General features: G+C 33.5%; 1 protein-coding gene across 1 annotated transcript in view; it reads left to right on the top strand.

Annotated features, from left to right (window-relative positions):
* TENM2 (teneurin transmembrane protein 2) overlaps positions 1-15175 on the top strand; it is a 1369502-nt gene that overhangs the window by 1031133 nt on the left and 323194 nt on the right. Inside the window, exons 10-11 of the mRNA XM_053719586.1 lie at positions 4092-4286; positions 11496-11696. Coding sequence (XP_053575561.1) covers positions 4092-4286; positions 11496-11696 — 396 coding nt within the window. The remainder of the gene's footprint in view (positions 1-4091; positions 4287-11495; positions 11697-15175) is intronic.

Raw genomic sequence — 15175 nt, 5'->3', positions numbered from 1 at the left:
TAGCGTATCATGTCCGCTGCACATCGCTGCCCATCGATAAATGCCAACAGCATACGCTGTCAGCATTTATCATTGCACCAGCGAACTGCTGGTGCAATGCCGCCCCTGTAGATTTGCGGCCAACTGGCCGCTAGCAGGGGTTGTCAATCAACCCGATCGTATTCGATCGGTTTGATTTCTGTCCACCGCCTCAGAGCAGGCGGACAAGTTATGGAGCAGCGGTCTTTAGACCACTGATTCATAACTTCTTGCTAACTTCTGTTTCCGGCAAGCCTTCCATACGGAGCTTGATAAATATGCCCTCGTGTCTAAAAAACCCCCCAAAAAAACATTGAATACTTTGTAATTATTCACCATTTAGCTATAAGTAATGTGGCAAAACATGTTTAATGTCCCATTATTAATAACACTGAAAATAGTTTGGCCAAAACAATATGCTTCTTATAAAATGGCAATAAAAAAACAAAATTAAACATGTTGCTGTTTAAAATACATATATTGATAGATATTGAACATAATTTGTTAAAATGACTGTGGAGCCAGACGTACTGTATATAAATATGCCCTCTTTGCCCTTATTTATTTTAAAGCAAACATTAAAGACAACAGCAATGTCTATTCATATCTGCCAGATTCACCCTTTTTTTAATAGAAGTTTTCTGTTATCTAGTAAGTTGAAGTAAAGATAGAGTCACAATTTTGTATAACTGTGTTTTGTTTTTTTTAAAGCATATTTTTTATAAACCTCTTGCCATTTATTTTGAGTGTACAAGTCCTTTCATCAAGACATGTTTCAAAGGACCGGTTGTTAAAACAGATTTTTAAACACTCATTGTTTTTCTTGTCAATAAAACAATCATGTAGGTCAGTGCTCCTCATCGCTAGTTCTCAGCACCCACTAACAGGATGGGATTTAAGGATTTCAGCTTGAGCTTGGTTGATTTAATAAGTGGATCAGTCACCTAGATTGGCCCATCTGCACTTACAAGATAATATCTTTTAAACCTGGATTTTTAGTGTACCTTTTTTATATAGGTTAAACCCTAAAAAATCTCATATATACTTATAGATTTTTACAGCATATTCTCTAAATTAAAATGTTAAAAAAAAAATGTTTTAAGACTTTTACCCTGTAATCCAAAGATTAAACACAATACTTTAGTATGCGTTATATTAATATTTGATCAAGGGCTGCCATAGAATACAAATGTGACAAAATAATTCATATTGATACACAAAAGTTTGTTAAAGCTCAAACCATAAAGATGGAAAGGGGATGTGAAGCCAAGAAGTGACAAAAAAACAAAACATGATATGTGACTAGTCTGTATAGCGAACCTTTTATGGAAAGGCAAAGACTTAGGGCCCAATGCTCTAAACCTTGCAATTTAAGATGTGGGGTTTTTTTTCACCGACCCTCGCATTGGCTACCCTGGTGGAAATATTGTTAAAAGGGGGCAGTTCTTGCAAATGGTGAGATGTCTCCTATTGAAAGTAATGGAGGTCACTGGAAAGGGAGACTATACGGTGGAGAAAAGTTAACAGTGAACAGGTGGCGCATTTTAAAAATTAAATCCTGCATCCAATATAAATCACATAACTCTGCTTTCTGCATATTGCATCTTACATTTCCATATGTATGTTTTTTTGATAAATAAAAAAAATCCTGCTTATTTTTAAATGAATGGATGCAATTTGTATTTTAAAAATCATACAAAATGAATAATTATTCATTTTGTATGATTTTTAAAATACAAATTTTATTGTGCACTTATGTAACGCCAGCCCAGAGACCTTTAGGCTGATGTATATTTTTCATACTAATATTTAGATCCTGCTTTGTTTGCGTTAAACAAATAGAATAATGTATATTAATTGAACTTGAAAAATAAACCTATATATTTTCCTAGGGTCTTTTTACTGTAACATCCTCTATGGATACATTTTGATTTAGTTTACAGCAAATATTAACTAAAAACTCAACTTAATTATTATTATTTCCCATCTTTATTACATATAAAAGCAGAAAACATATATAATTATTTTTTAACAATACATCAGAAACCAGCATATAATACAATTAATATGGTTTATCATAAATCAAAATTACTTTAACTGAATTTTGTTATTTTGCTATTTTACTTTTTTTGTAACTATCATTAAGTTGTTAATTTTTTTTGTCAAACTGCATAAAAACTCAATTTACTTGAGCAGATTTTTATTTTTTATATTCCTGTATGAATAATTCCTCTATAATATATGTTGCTTATAGAGCAAACACATTGCTGATGATAATTTGGTGTATATTTTATCCACAAAATTGAAGTGTTGATAAAAGGCAGGTCATGACTTTATCTCTGTGCAATATATTGATTTTGTTGAACTATTTTACCATTATTATACCCCTGCAGTTTTCATTATCATGGTGTATGATTTTATTTTGTGTGTCTTGAACAGAAAAGCTCTCAGTACTATCTCAAGAAAATGTATTTGTGTAATTGGGCTGGTAGGAGGGAAGAGATTGCCTAGTTATGAACTAATAGTAAATTCATTATATTTATAGAAATTGTAAGAAAAAAAATAATTAGAGCACAGATACATTTTAAGGTATGTAGGGAAAAAAGTAAGTTTACTGTGCAGTTGCATTAAAAATATGTTTTTGTTATACTGGCTGTGGAAAATATTTAAACTGGACAAAAATTACATTTGTAGTTTAACTGATAAACCAATGATATTTTTATGTCGGTATGGTGATCTGGTCATTATTTATAACATACACAGATAAAATGGATTATTGTTAACCTATAATATTTAGAAGAGTTACTTTATAATGTATTATGTCAAAGTTAAATATTTGCATGTTTGCATGGATATATAGCCCCATGATATCTGGCATATTGCCGCAAAAAATGCATGTCACAGGAGTTGGAGTACATATTAATCCTTTAATGTGTGATGTAATGCCAAACAATTATAAATGTGTTAACACATTCAGAAAATATATGCAATTTATCTTAGCGTACAACTTAGTAATGATTCAGCAGTACTTGACACAAATGAATAGCCAATGGTTTAATGAATCTTTGACCTAAAAAAAAAACAGGTAATCTAGGATTATTAAGAAATATGTAAAACATCTTAAATCTATCATAAAGACAAAATGGCTGATAACTTATATTCTGCAAAAAAAATATTTTAATATATACATTTAACAAATGCAATTTATAATGTTGTGACAATTCAGACTTTGTGGAAAATGTACGAAACGGTTTAGCAATTAGCTACAGTATATGAATATACATATGCATTTAAATGCCCAAAATTTCATAAGAATCTCCAGGAACAATATGGCGGGGGCACAGGGGCTGATTTATCAAGGGCCGAATGGCCCCTGATTCCCCTGTTTCCGCACAATCCTTCAGGCTCTCCGGAAACAGCAGTTATGAAGCAGTGGTCTTAAGACCTCTGCTCCTTTACTGGTCCGTTGACTCTGAGGCAGCGGACATCAATCCACCCGATCCTATACGATCAAGTTGATTGACACCCCCTGCTAACCGCCATTGGCCGCAAATCTACAGGGGGCGGCATTGCACAAGCAGTTCACCAGAACTGCTTATGCAATGTTAAATGTCGACAGTGTACACTGTCGGCATTTTGTGATGTCTGTCGGACATGATACGCTACAATGTATCATATTGGACTCGCATTGATAATCTGCCCCACAGAGACAAAGAGAAGAGCCATTGATAATTGTTCATGCCACATACCTACATATATTCATGTGCATACAGTGGGGGAGAAAGATCCCTATAGTGAGAGAAAAGATTACTGTTTGGGGGGCATACAGAGAGGTGGCAATTATGCCCCCTCAAAAAGAAAAAGGAAAAATGTATGGTCTACAGAAAGTGTTCTGCATGTTATTTAACCTACAGTTGAGGGAGCATTGCGTTTTATATTATTACAGAGATTAACACGCATGTAGAGGTCACAAAGTCATGGAACAATCTGAATCTACATATATTAGAATATATATTACAGACTTTTTACATGAACCTAACCATTTTCTTTATATACTCTTTTCCTTTCCCTAGCTGCTTGCCCAGTGCTTTGTAGTGGTAATGGACAGTACTCAAAAGGGACATGTATATGCTACAGTGGCTGGAAAGGAGCAGAATGTGATGTGCCCAGTAGTCAGTGCATTGATGCTTCTTGTGGAGGTCATGGGTCTTGTATTGAAGGAAACTGTATTTGTACTGCAGGTTTCAAGGGAGACAACTGTGAAGAAGGTATGTTTTTTTAATGTTGTAGTGTTCCAAAGCAATGATTTTTTTCTTTTGTGATTCGGATAGAGCATGCAATTTTAAGCAACTTTCTAATTAACTCATATTATCAAATTTTCTTCATTCTCTTGGTATATTTATTTGAAAAGCAAGAATGTAAGTTTAGATGCCGGCCCATTTTTGGTGAACAACCTGAGTTGTCCTTGCTGATTGGACAGCACCAATAAACAAGTGCTGCCCGTGGTCTGAACCAAAAATGTGCTGGCTCTTTAGCTTAGATGCCTTATTTTTCAAATAAAGATAGCAAGAGAACAAGGAAAAAATTGATAATAGAAGTAAATTAGAAAGTTGCTTAAAATTGCTTACTGTATCTGAATCAAATTTGGGTTCAGTATCCCTTTAATTGTGACTTGACTGTCCCTTTAAGTATAAAAAAATTCAGTTTTGGTGGGAATAACACAGGCAAAAACAGCTGTTTCAAATGTAATAAACTTCAGCATTTAAAATGTATAATTAGGGTAGATAATGTTGCAGTACACTATCTCTTTAAAGTGATATTTTAATGCTAAATCTACATGCTCTAATTTGGGTTAAACACATAGTTTAAAGCCTTGCAGATTCTGGGCAGGACCTGACTGATCAGCCAATAAGGAGTGAGAATTATTGCTCGGCCCTGCAGAAGGATCCTACTCTATCAAGAGTCAGTAGGACAGAAATTATATACTCTAATTCGTTAGAGCAAGTAATTTGTGCACCAGAATGTCACTTGAATCTGAACCAAATCATACATAAACTTAACATGTTTCACTATGTATTTAAAGGGACTCTAAACAACATGCATTACAAGCCATTTCTGTTATTTTACTATAAAATAACATATCAGTCAAGTCTATACATTTTTAAATCAAATTAGCTTGCTGCAATTGTTTTTCAAAAGCCAAACTTTACCCAAACCTAGCCTTCTTTGGAGGAGTCAGTCTGGGCTTGTTTCTTGAGAAGACAAGACTAGCCATGTTTCATTATGTTTGTATAAAATGTATTGTTTTACTATTGTTATCTGCTTAATCCAATTAATGACAATATGTAGCAGTATTACCCTTGAGAAGTCTGCAGGGTGCATTTTCAGTTCTTAGAAGGAGAAAATCCCAAATTTTCAGAGATAAATAAAATGAACTGGGGTTGAAAATAAATAATGAAAGTATATTGCAAAGTTATTTTTCTATGTGTAACTAAACATTTTTTTAGAAAATATCAAGGTGTTAACTGTCCCTTGAAGATCCTGTAAATGCATAAAATTATTTTCTGTGTTTTTATTTTACAAAGATGTTATGTGATAAAAATTTATGTTAAAGTAGGAACACTATAAAACATTGTTGAACCTGTACTCATAAAATACCAAGAGACAAAAAATTCTCAAAATACAATAAAAGACAAACTTTACAATTGGAGACTGGAAGAAAGAAAGATGGGACGAGTTTGAATAGTAAAACATATGGTAAATGTCAAAACAACCTTATGTTTAGTGAAACACTTGAATACATTATATACCAACAAATGCCTGAAAACACAAAATGAAGACATTAGTTATTTAGAATGCACAAGGACACTTCTGCTAAAGCTATTTTACATTATAACAGTATAAGACAATAAGTAACTGTATAGGAAATCTATTATATTAAAGGGACATTAAGCACTAAATAAATGCTAGATAGAATGAGCCATTCAAAGAAAAGATTAGTCTGAGAATGACATGTAGATATATTTTTTAAAGTTTCATTAGCTGTTTAAATATTGACAAAATTAGTGTACAGTTTTTGGGGTAAATTTATTAAATATCGAGCAGACATGATTTGCTATAGGGAATCATGTCCGCTCGACATCGTTATATGCCGATAGTATATGCTGTCCACATTTATCATTGCACAAGCATTTCTAGTAAAATGCTTGTGCAATGCCGTCCCTACTCAATGGCAGACAATCGGACGCTAGCAGGGGTTGTCAATCATCCCAATTGGATCGGATTGGGATGATTTTTTGCCCACTGTGCAGTCTCAGCTGGAGGTAGGAGGAGCTAAACTTAAAGGGACATGAAACCCCATAATGTTTGTTTATGATTCAGATGGAGCATGCAGTTTTAAACAACTATTGAATTTACTTCTATTATCTAAATATGTTTCAGTCTCTTGGTATCCTTCTTTGAAAAGCATACCCAGGTAGGCTCAGGAGCTACTGATTGGTGGCTGCACATATATGGCTCATACTATTGGCTCACCCATGTGCATTGCTTGTTCTTAAACAAAAGAACAAAATATACAAAGTTGTTTGAAATTGAATGCTCTGTCTGAATTATGGGGGGGTGTTGGGTTTCATGTCCCTTTAAGAATATGGTTGTCATAGACACAGTGGCATATTTAGGTTTTGTGTTGCCCTAGGCACTCAAAAGTCTGCTGCCCCTTGACCCAAGACCACCACCCCTGTGCACTTTTTTTTTCATGGCATTTCCAAAGTAAATGTTCACCAGGGCTTGCAAAATACTTGCATACACACATACACAGGCACACACATAAACAAACACACACAGAGTTATACACATACACATGGTCACGTGCACACAGACACACACACACACATATATATATATATATATATATATACATACACACACACACAGACAAATACACATATCTATCTATTGCTGCAGTATATGTATAAAAACCCCAAAGACAGATTTCTTGAAACAATACTTCCACAAACACAATACTGAGTGATGAAAGCCAACATAACTAAAGGAATTAGCTATCTGAATAAATTAAAGGTTTAGCGTTACCTCTAAGCTGTAAACTCCATGGGCACTCTTATTATACCCCCTAAAATGTAAGCTCCTTGGGCAAAATCTCCCATTATATACCTCTATAATACTTATAAAATAACTGCAAGCTTTTTACAAATATAGCCTCAAAAATGTGCTGCCCACCCTCCAATCTGCTGCCCTAGGCAATTGCCTTGTTTGTCCAGGCCAAAATACGCCCCTGCGTAGACATGTAACTGTCATCAGATCAGTTAGTAACTACTAACCGCCATTTTGGAAATGCTCATGTCTTACTCCAAAAAATTATAGATTGTCTTATTCTCAGAACTGGAAATGCACACTCCTGACTTCTCAAGGAATAATGTTTCAACATATATACAGTATGCTGGGTCATGCAACACATAGTGCAACTTGTGCTTCTGATTGGTTTAGCATCAGTTTTATGTGGCTCCAGAATAGTACTTAAACAATAGGCTCCATACACTAAGCAACAGAGATACATCTCTCTGGTTGCGGAGATTAATCAACCTGCACTCACTTATTTGGGTGATGGAAAGGCTCTCCACTTGTGCAATTGGTCACTAGTCAAAAAAAAACCCAACATTTATAAACCCTGTAATCAGGGAAGGATAATATCTTAAATTTCCCAACCGTAATGGCATTTCATAGTAAATCACTATAAATCTAATATGTAAAATGTAAATAAATATATATCTTTATTTGCTACTTTTTCAATTGTGGACCCCATTGTCAATTGAGCAAAGCAGAGAGCTGTATTTGACCCTTTTACTCTTAGGATATTGAATTCTTTTTTCTTACATTTATTATAAAATTTAATGATGGTTTTAACGTCTCTCTTTATCCACTGTGATTTTTTATATGCTTTGTGCAGAGTGCTTTGGGTATGCATTAAGCTATAGAATACAAGTACTGTAGCCATCACTATAAATATATAATATACACAAATAAATCTTGGGTATTTTGCCCAGTTAACATCCTATACATTACACAGTAACCCCTCCTATTTTCAAACCTTTGTTTGTCTCCAGCACCATGTATGTTTAATCATAAGAGTTTTTCTTTCTTACAAGAGAATGTCACAACTATTCTGTCAGACATGACTCAAAGGAATCACACTTATATTGAGCATAATCAGTGCGAGTGTCCCTTTAAGTGGAACAGCATTTTTCTAATTGTTAATGGGTTTTGAATTTTAGTGGGTAAACCTGATTATCTTACCTATAATCAATTAGATTATGGAATTCTGTTTGGCAGCCATCTTGAGAGCTAAGGATCAACACACATGTTCTTGAGTAATATCCACTACTATTCATGCTACTGTATGTGCCTGGGCTGTCAGCAAAGTGAGAACACAAATTAGATTGGAAGAGATAACCCCCAATTACACCAATCGGTTTATTTGTTTGTATATTGAAGCATTGTGCTGTTACCAACACTACTACTTTAACTCTCTACATTTGCAACACGCAAAATTACAAGCCATAGAACTCAAAATTAGTTGACAGCAGAGTTTGGGAAAGGGCTTCGACTTTTCCTCTGCTTATGGATCCACTCAATGTTTATTTGCTTTTGTGCATATCTAGGTTTGTAGTAATTAATTAATAATAATTCTAGTTATTGTTTGTTGTGTGTTTCTCCCCAAGGGTACCCAGAAGAGCTTTAATGTTGGCTATGGGCCCATTAACAACATGTGATGAATAATAGTTAATATTACAACACATAATAGTACTCAATTGTGCAAGCATAATCAATGTCATCTATCTTCATAAAACATTGATATTTGTAACTGATGGATATGGATGTTTATATTTTGTTTGGAGTAATTTATGCAATAAGATCATCTGCCATCCAGTTGAAAAATAAATCATGTGGCCCCACCTATGAGCAGGCTGTAAACTGCTGGTATATACCATGTATACCATTTTTATATAAAATAACAAAAAAAATATTGTTCACCTTCCTTACCAATTGGCAGCCATTTAAACATTTAACTTAACAAGCATACACGTATACAATGATGCAATTTATTGTATTGATTAGTCCTCTAAAAATAATGAAGTGGTGTCATTCGCATGCCCTTATCAAAGTGGAAAATGGAATCTAAATCTCTGAGTCAGCAGTATTTTTTATTCAACTTAGCTTTTTAGTTTGTATATTCATCATAGCTACGTCGTTCAAACAATTTACCTGAAATAGCAGTGGCACTGAAATCAATAGGATCCATATTTTCTGCTGCATAAACACTGTTGCTCTATTAACAAATTTGCAAGGGAAAATGAAATGGAACATTTGTCAGATTTTGCTATGTGTTGTGGTGGGGACATAAGTGAAATTGACAAATTAGGTTAACTTAGCTCTCCTGTATTTGCCAGTTTTATGGTCAAGTCATTTTTCAATGACATTTAAGTTCATAAATGTAATTCATAGTTCATCAGGGGCTTACAGTAGATATTGTTTAGAGAATGTCTTGACCTCATTGTTTAACCTATGGGTTACTACTACATTTTTTTTCCTTACACCAAGACAGACTACACAAATAAACAAGAAAAAATATCACACAAGCTTACAGATGATGTTTTAATACATAATACAATAAAATGTCCAGCTTTTTTTTAAACCCTTGCTTATACAGATTGCACAAATCCATTATATCACTACAAATCGTAATAGTGACATAAAAATAAAGATTCTCCTGTGACGGGACTGCTGTACCACTACGTTTATGTTCCTAATAGCCTTACACATAAAATTTAAATTCCATCATAAAAGTAAAACATGTTCATAAAGAGAACTGGCTAGTGAAACGGTGACCAGAATAAAAAAGTGTCTCAATTTCATGGAACTATGACATTAGTTTTAATATCTAAGTCAAATATTTTTTGGGACAAGATGAGAAAGTGGGTTGTAGTTAATAATAGCTTTTAGTGTATCAAATTTGATCTACAGTTGCATGAAAAATAACTTATATTGTTACATTTAAGGAAATCTTAAAGTTATACTAATAGGTAGAAGCATATTTGGTAAGATATCTTACAGGTCAATAACAGTCCTTTAGAAAAGTTTATCTACTGAGTTCGCTACAAAATTCCCCATTGAAGTCTATGGTGATTTTTTTTAGCGAAATCATTTGAATAAGCTTTTCTAAAGGATTGCGATTGACCCCTTAGGGCTCCATGTACTAAGCAGTCAATGAGCTGTCCGTTATTTTTTTCGAGTCAAAACTCATGCACAGATAGGAAATCGTATGTACAAAGTAGACAACTATGTCAAAGCCTGCAGTTTTAAACTTGCGAGCGTACTTGTCCGCCAATTCTCAATACCACTGTTTTGTTCAATGAAAAAAGCCTCATTTGACAACAAATTTGCAATAATCCTAATGTACTAATAAATCAATTTATCTGCTCGCTATATTTTTCACTAGCAACTCGTGGATTTTGCCTTGGCACCTTTTAGGTGGCGGGCACTATACAAAACAATAGAAGAGTCAAAAAGACGCTAGTCTATAGCAATATAAAAGTCTGTAAACTCAGTGTACTTACATTAGTGAGTGTTTGAGCCATGGAGACTCTTCTGTATTTGTTTCTCTCTGTTTGATGCAAATCAGGGTATAGAAGAAAATGTGGCAAATCGATTTAGAAAAGAAGATTGCGTGTCCCTCGTGTATTCCTTCCACGGGTTGGTATATTTGTATCATGAAATTGAAGATTATTTGGAGCCGATGACGGCGCATGACACCTTGCAGGTCACATGTGAATAATTGGCCTTACAATTCTCCAGACATTTTAGTACATTAGATTAGTCAAGGAGAGCGAGGCATAAAAGTTATAAATTGTCTGCCACTGCTTGCAGCGGATTAGAAGCGACAATTTCCTAGATGTTTTTTAGTACATAGTGCCAGCGGACATAATTTCTCTCGCTGCTAGTTAAAGCAAGTTTATCTGCATAACCAATGTCGAATAAATTGACAGTTTAGTACATGGAACCCTTAGTGTTTCATAAGTTTAAAATAAAAACAAAAACTATACTTTTGTGTGCTTAATTGCAAAACTGATGCTTTATAGTGTTAAAAAAATATTTATATAACTTTGATGCTTTTAGAAGCCATTTTAAAAGGTCGGGAATGACTTATCCTTTGGGCAAGCTTTATAAACACATTTGTAACCAAATGTAACAAGAAAATGACATACAAGCTTAGTGATGTTTTTTCCAATCAAGATGTGCAAGTAACAGGGGTTAAATAGATAATGGATAGAGAAGGGTAAATAGTTAATGGATTAGAGCATATTTTTTTTTTAATTCAATCATTTTAAAGACTGACACTTAGAACATTATGCTATAAATAATATAATAATTATTACATCTTTTTTTCCTGTGTGCATTTTTAGTCGATTGTTTGGACCCAAATTGCTCTAACCATGGGGTTTGTGTGAATGGAGAATGTCTCTGCAGTCCGGGATGGGGTGGACAGAATTGTGAACTGCCAAGAACTCAATGTCCAGACCAGTGCAGTGGACATGGAACATACCTCACCGACTCAGGTCTGTGTAGCTGTGATCCTAACTGGATGGGTCCTGATTGCTCTGTTGGTAAGAAAAATATTTCTAAATGGTTTTTAAATGTATTTTTATTCACTTAAATTCACATAATCTATGAATAAAAGTTGTATTATATTTTATGATTAATATAATTGCATATAGTTAAAAACTGCTTTTTTCTTTTTTTTCACATGAAATTAATGCTTATACAAATTAGAATGCGTGTATCATAATACAATCTTGTTAAATATATTTTGTGTGTAATACAATGTGTATCATAATTAGTATAAAACTTGAATTTAATGAGGATAGAAATCATAGAGATTTATATATAATTATTTATTTTAATTATTTCATTTATCTTAAAAAAGGACGTTCTTTGGGGCATATTTATCAAGCTCCGTATGGTGCTTGAAGCCCCTGAAGGATCGCCAGAAACACAAAGACCGCTGCTCCATAACCTGTATGCCTGCTCTGAGGTGGCGGACAGACATTTCCAAACATCAACCCTATCCAATGCGATCGGGTTGATTGACACCCCCTGCTAGCAGCCAATTGGCCACAAATCTGCAGGGGCCGGCGTTGCACCAGCAGTTCACAAGAACTGCTGGTGCAATGATAAATGCCAAGAGCGTATGCTGTCAGCATTTATCAATGTGCGGTGGACATGATCCGCAATATCGGATCATGTCTGCTCGCACATTAATAAACAGGACCCTTTGTCTTGTTTGAATGTGAATGATGTTAGATGTAGTCAATGATTAAATCAGCACTGGAAACACAATTATCTAATTAATAGATAAACATAGTCTCTCCTGTTCGGGGGAGGATACACATAAATAAAACAGCTGAAAGTTGGATGATACCAAAGATTTCAGAAAGTAAAATAAAAAGACCAAGAATGAATAAAGACAATCTTATATGAAAACCTAGAGTATTCATATTTTACATATAATACCTTATTTTGTTATGCGTTTAACTGGAACCCCACCTTTTCGTTTAAACACAACATGAAATAAAGCAATATTTTTAAAAAAAGATCTGAAATAGTGAATGCTACAGAAATTCAGAAATAAATATTAAGGGCTAGATTACAAGTGAGGCACAAACCATTTTTTGCTAGCGATATCGTCTTTTTGCAAGCAGCTTTAATTGTGCGCTGATATCACAAGTTGATCGATTTACTCCTCAATCCTTACCGCGATCTCAGAGCTGTGGTTAATTGTTTTCCAAAACGAAAAACTTTTACAAAACACATCAAAAATATATGTCAGATTACAGTTAAACTCATAACACAATGTAATAAAAATTATTTTTAAAAAACATATTGCCCCAAAAAGTTATAAGGGTTCAAAATTATGAGATCTCAGATGTAAGGGGAAAAAAAAGCAGCCAGTTCTTTAACATAGAGAAACATACAGATACATTGCTAAAGATGTATTTGTATGTACAGGTGGCCCTCGTTTTACAACGGTTCAATTTACACCGTTTCAGAATAACAACCTTTTTTCCCAGTCATGTGACTGCTATTGAAAAGCATTGAGAAGCAGTGCATTTATTAATATAGTCAGTAGATGGAGCTGTCCGCTTGTGTTGCAGAAAAGCCAAGCAAGCTGAAATTAATCAGTTTAACCAGACCTGCGCTATCAAGCAGATTTTAAAGTGTTGTGTGATTATTTTATTAGGTTTATAATGCTGTTTAGCAAATGTTTTTATTCATTTAACTTAGTTTAATTATATATTCTGTGTTGTGTGATTATTTTATTAGGTTTATAATGCTGTCTAGCATTTAAAGTCTTCATTTCAAAGCTTTTAAAATAATGTATTAGGTGTTACTTATGACAATTTTGAGAGGGGCCTGGAACCTATCTTCCTCACTTCCAATTGACTTGCATTATAAACTGGGTTTCAATTTACAACGGTTTTGTGTTAGGTTCCTTCTGGAACCTAACCCCATCGTAAACTGAGGGCTACCTGTATATAGATATGTTTAACTATGTATTTACTAACAAAGCACAATATGTTGTGTATTTTTAAAAAAATATCCCTATATATATATATATATCTGTAAATATAATGTAAATACATAGGTATAAATATATATTTGTTAAAAAAACCATCAGAAATATGTACAAATATTTAATTATGAATAAATAGAAAATATTCAGTTATGGAACATTGAAATATGAAATATTTATATTTTCATGTTGGGTTAGCTTAATTGCAAAAATGCTATAGTGTTTGCGCGAGAGAGTGGGTGTTAGTTCTTTTTGAAAATGCAAAATTTTGATTGTTGACTTTAAGCATTATTTGTGTTACTGCTATCGCCAAATAAGTTTTTTTTAAATATGAACGCAACCCAAATAGTGCAAAAAGCTTAACTCTAGCGAAGTTTTCGGTGTCACGAAAAATAAATATTCTGCACCACTTGTAATCTAGCACTAAATAAAGTTTCACCAATTCTTCTTTCATGATTCAGGTAAATCATGTGATTTTAAACAACTTCTCAATTCACTTCTATTAACTAATTTGTTTTGTTCTCTTGATATCCTTTGTTGGTAGCTGCTGATTGGTGGCTGCACTTATATGCCTCATGTTATTGGCTTACCCAATATTTTCAGCTAACTCCCAGTAGTGCATTGATGCTTCTTCAACAAAGGATACCAAGAGAATAAAACAAATGAGATAATAGATGTAAAGTGGAAAGTTTTTTAAAATTGTATTCTCTATCTGAGTCATGCAAGAAACATTTTGGGTTTCATGTCCCTTCAACACAACAAATCAATATCTGCAGTCAAAAGGGGAAACTTAAAATATAGCAATTATCTATAAATTCATATAAACTGCACTGTGTTGCTTCCAATACTCTATGGAAAGTAAAAGGCCCTCATTAAACAAAGTAAAATATATATATTTAGCCTTGTGACAATCATTGAAGGAAACAATGCAGGTCATGTGTTTAGTTAAGTCTATACCTAGATCACACTGACCTACTTAATCTTATAATGAAACTAATAACTATTCTTCATCAATGCTTAGCTCTCTATATTCTATGCAGTCTATGTTATGTGCTTTCTCTCATTTTATCTTTTTATAGTCTCCCATGTTTTTCAGATATTTTAGTCCATGATATTACTTTTAAGTTTATATCAAAATCAAAACCATTGATGGTGGAAAAAACCTGAGTTGAATCTAAGTTCTTATAATGCTTCTATGTAATGTTACTTGAAAGTATAAAAGTATATATATATATATATATATATATATATATATATATATATATATAGAGAGAGAGAGAGAGAGAGAGAGAGAGAGAGAGAGAAGGAGAGAGAGATTTATTTATTTATTTAACTTTATCTTCTGTGGTAAATACAGTGTCATTTTTTTTTACTATAAAGTACGATCTGACAACCCAATAGTTTGTATTTTAGTATGTGTGGTACAAAGGTCAAAAATATTTTTTTATTTTTCCTATTTTACACCAATTGAAAATATATCACCCAACACCCTGTTGGTGGTTCCCAATTACC

Source organism: Bombina bombina, chromosome 6 (genome assembly GCF_027579735.1).
Source record: "Bombina bombina isolate aBomBom1 chromosome 6, aBomBom1.pri, whole genome shotgun sequence".
NCBI classification, from domain to species: Eukaryota; Metazoa; Chordata; class Amphibia; order Anura; family Bombinatoridae; genus Bombina; species Bombina bombina.
Note: the sequence above shows the minus strand (reverse complement) of the source record. Positions and strands in the feature narration are given on the sequence as shown.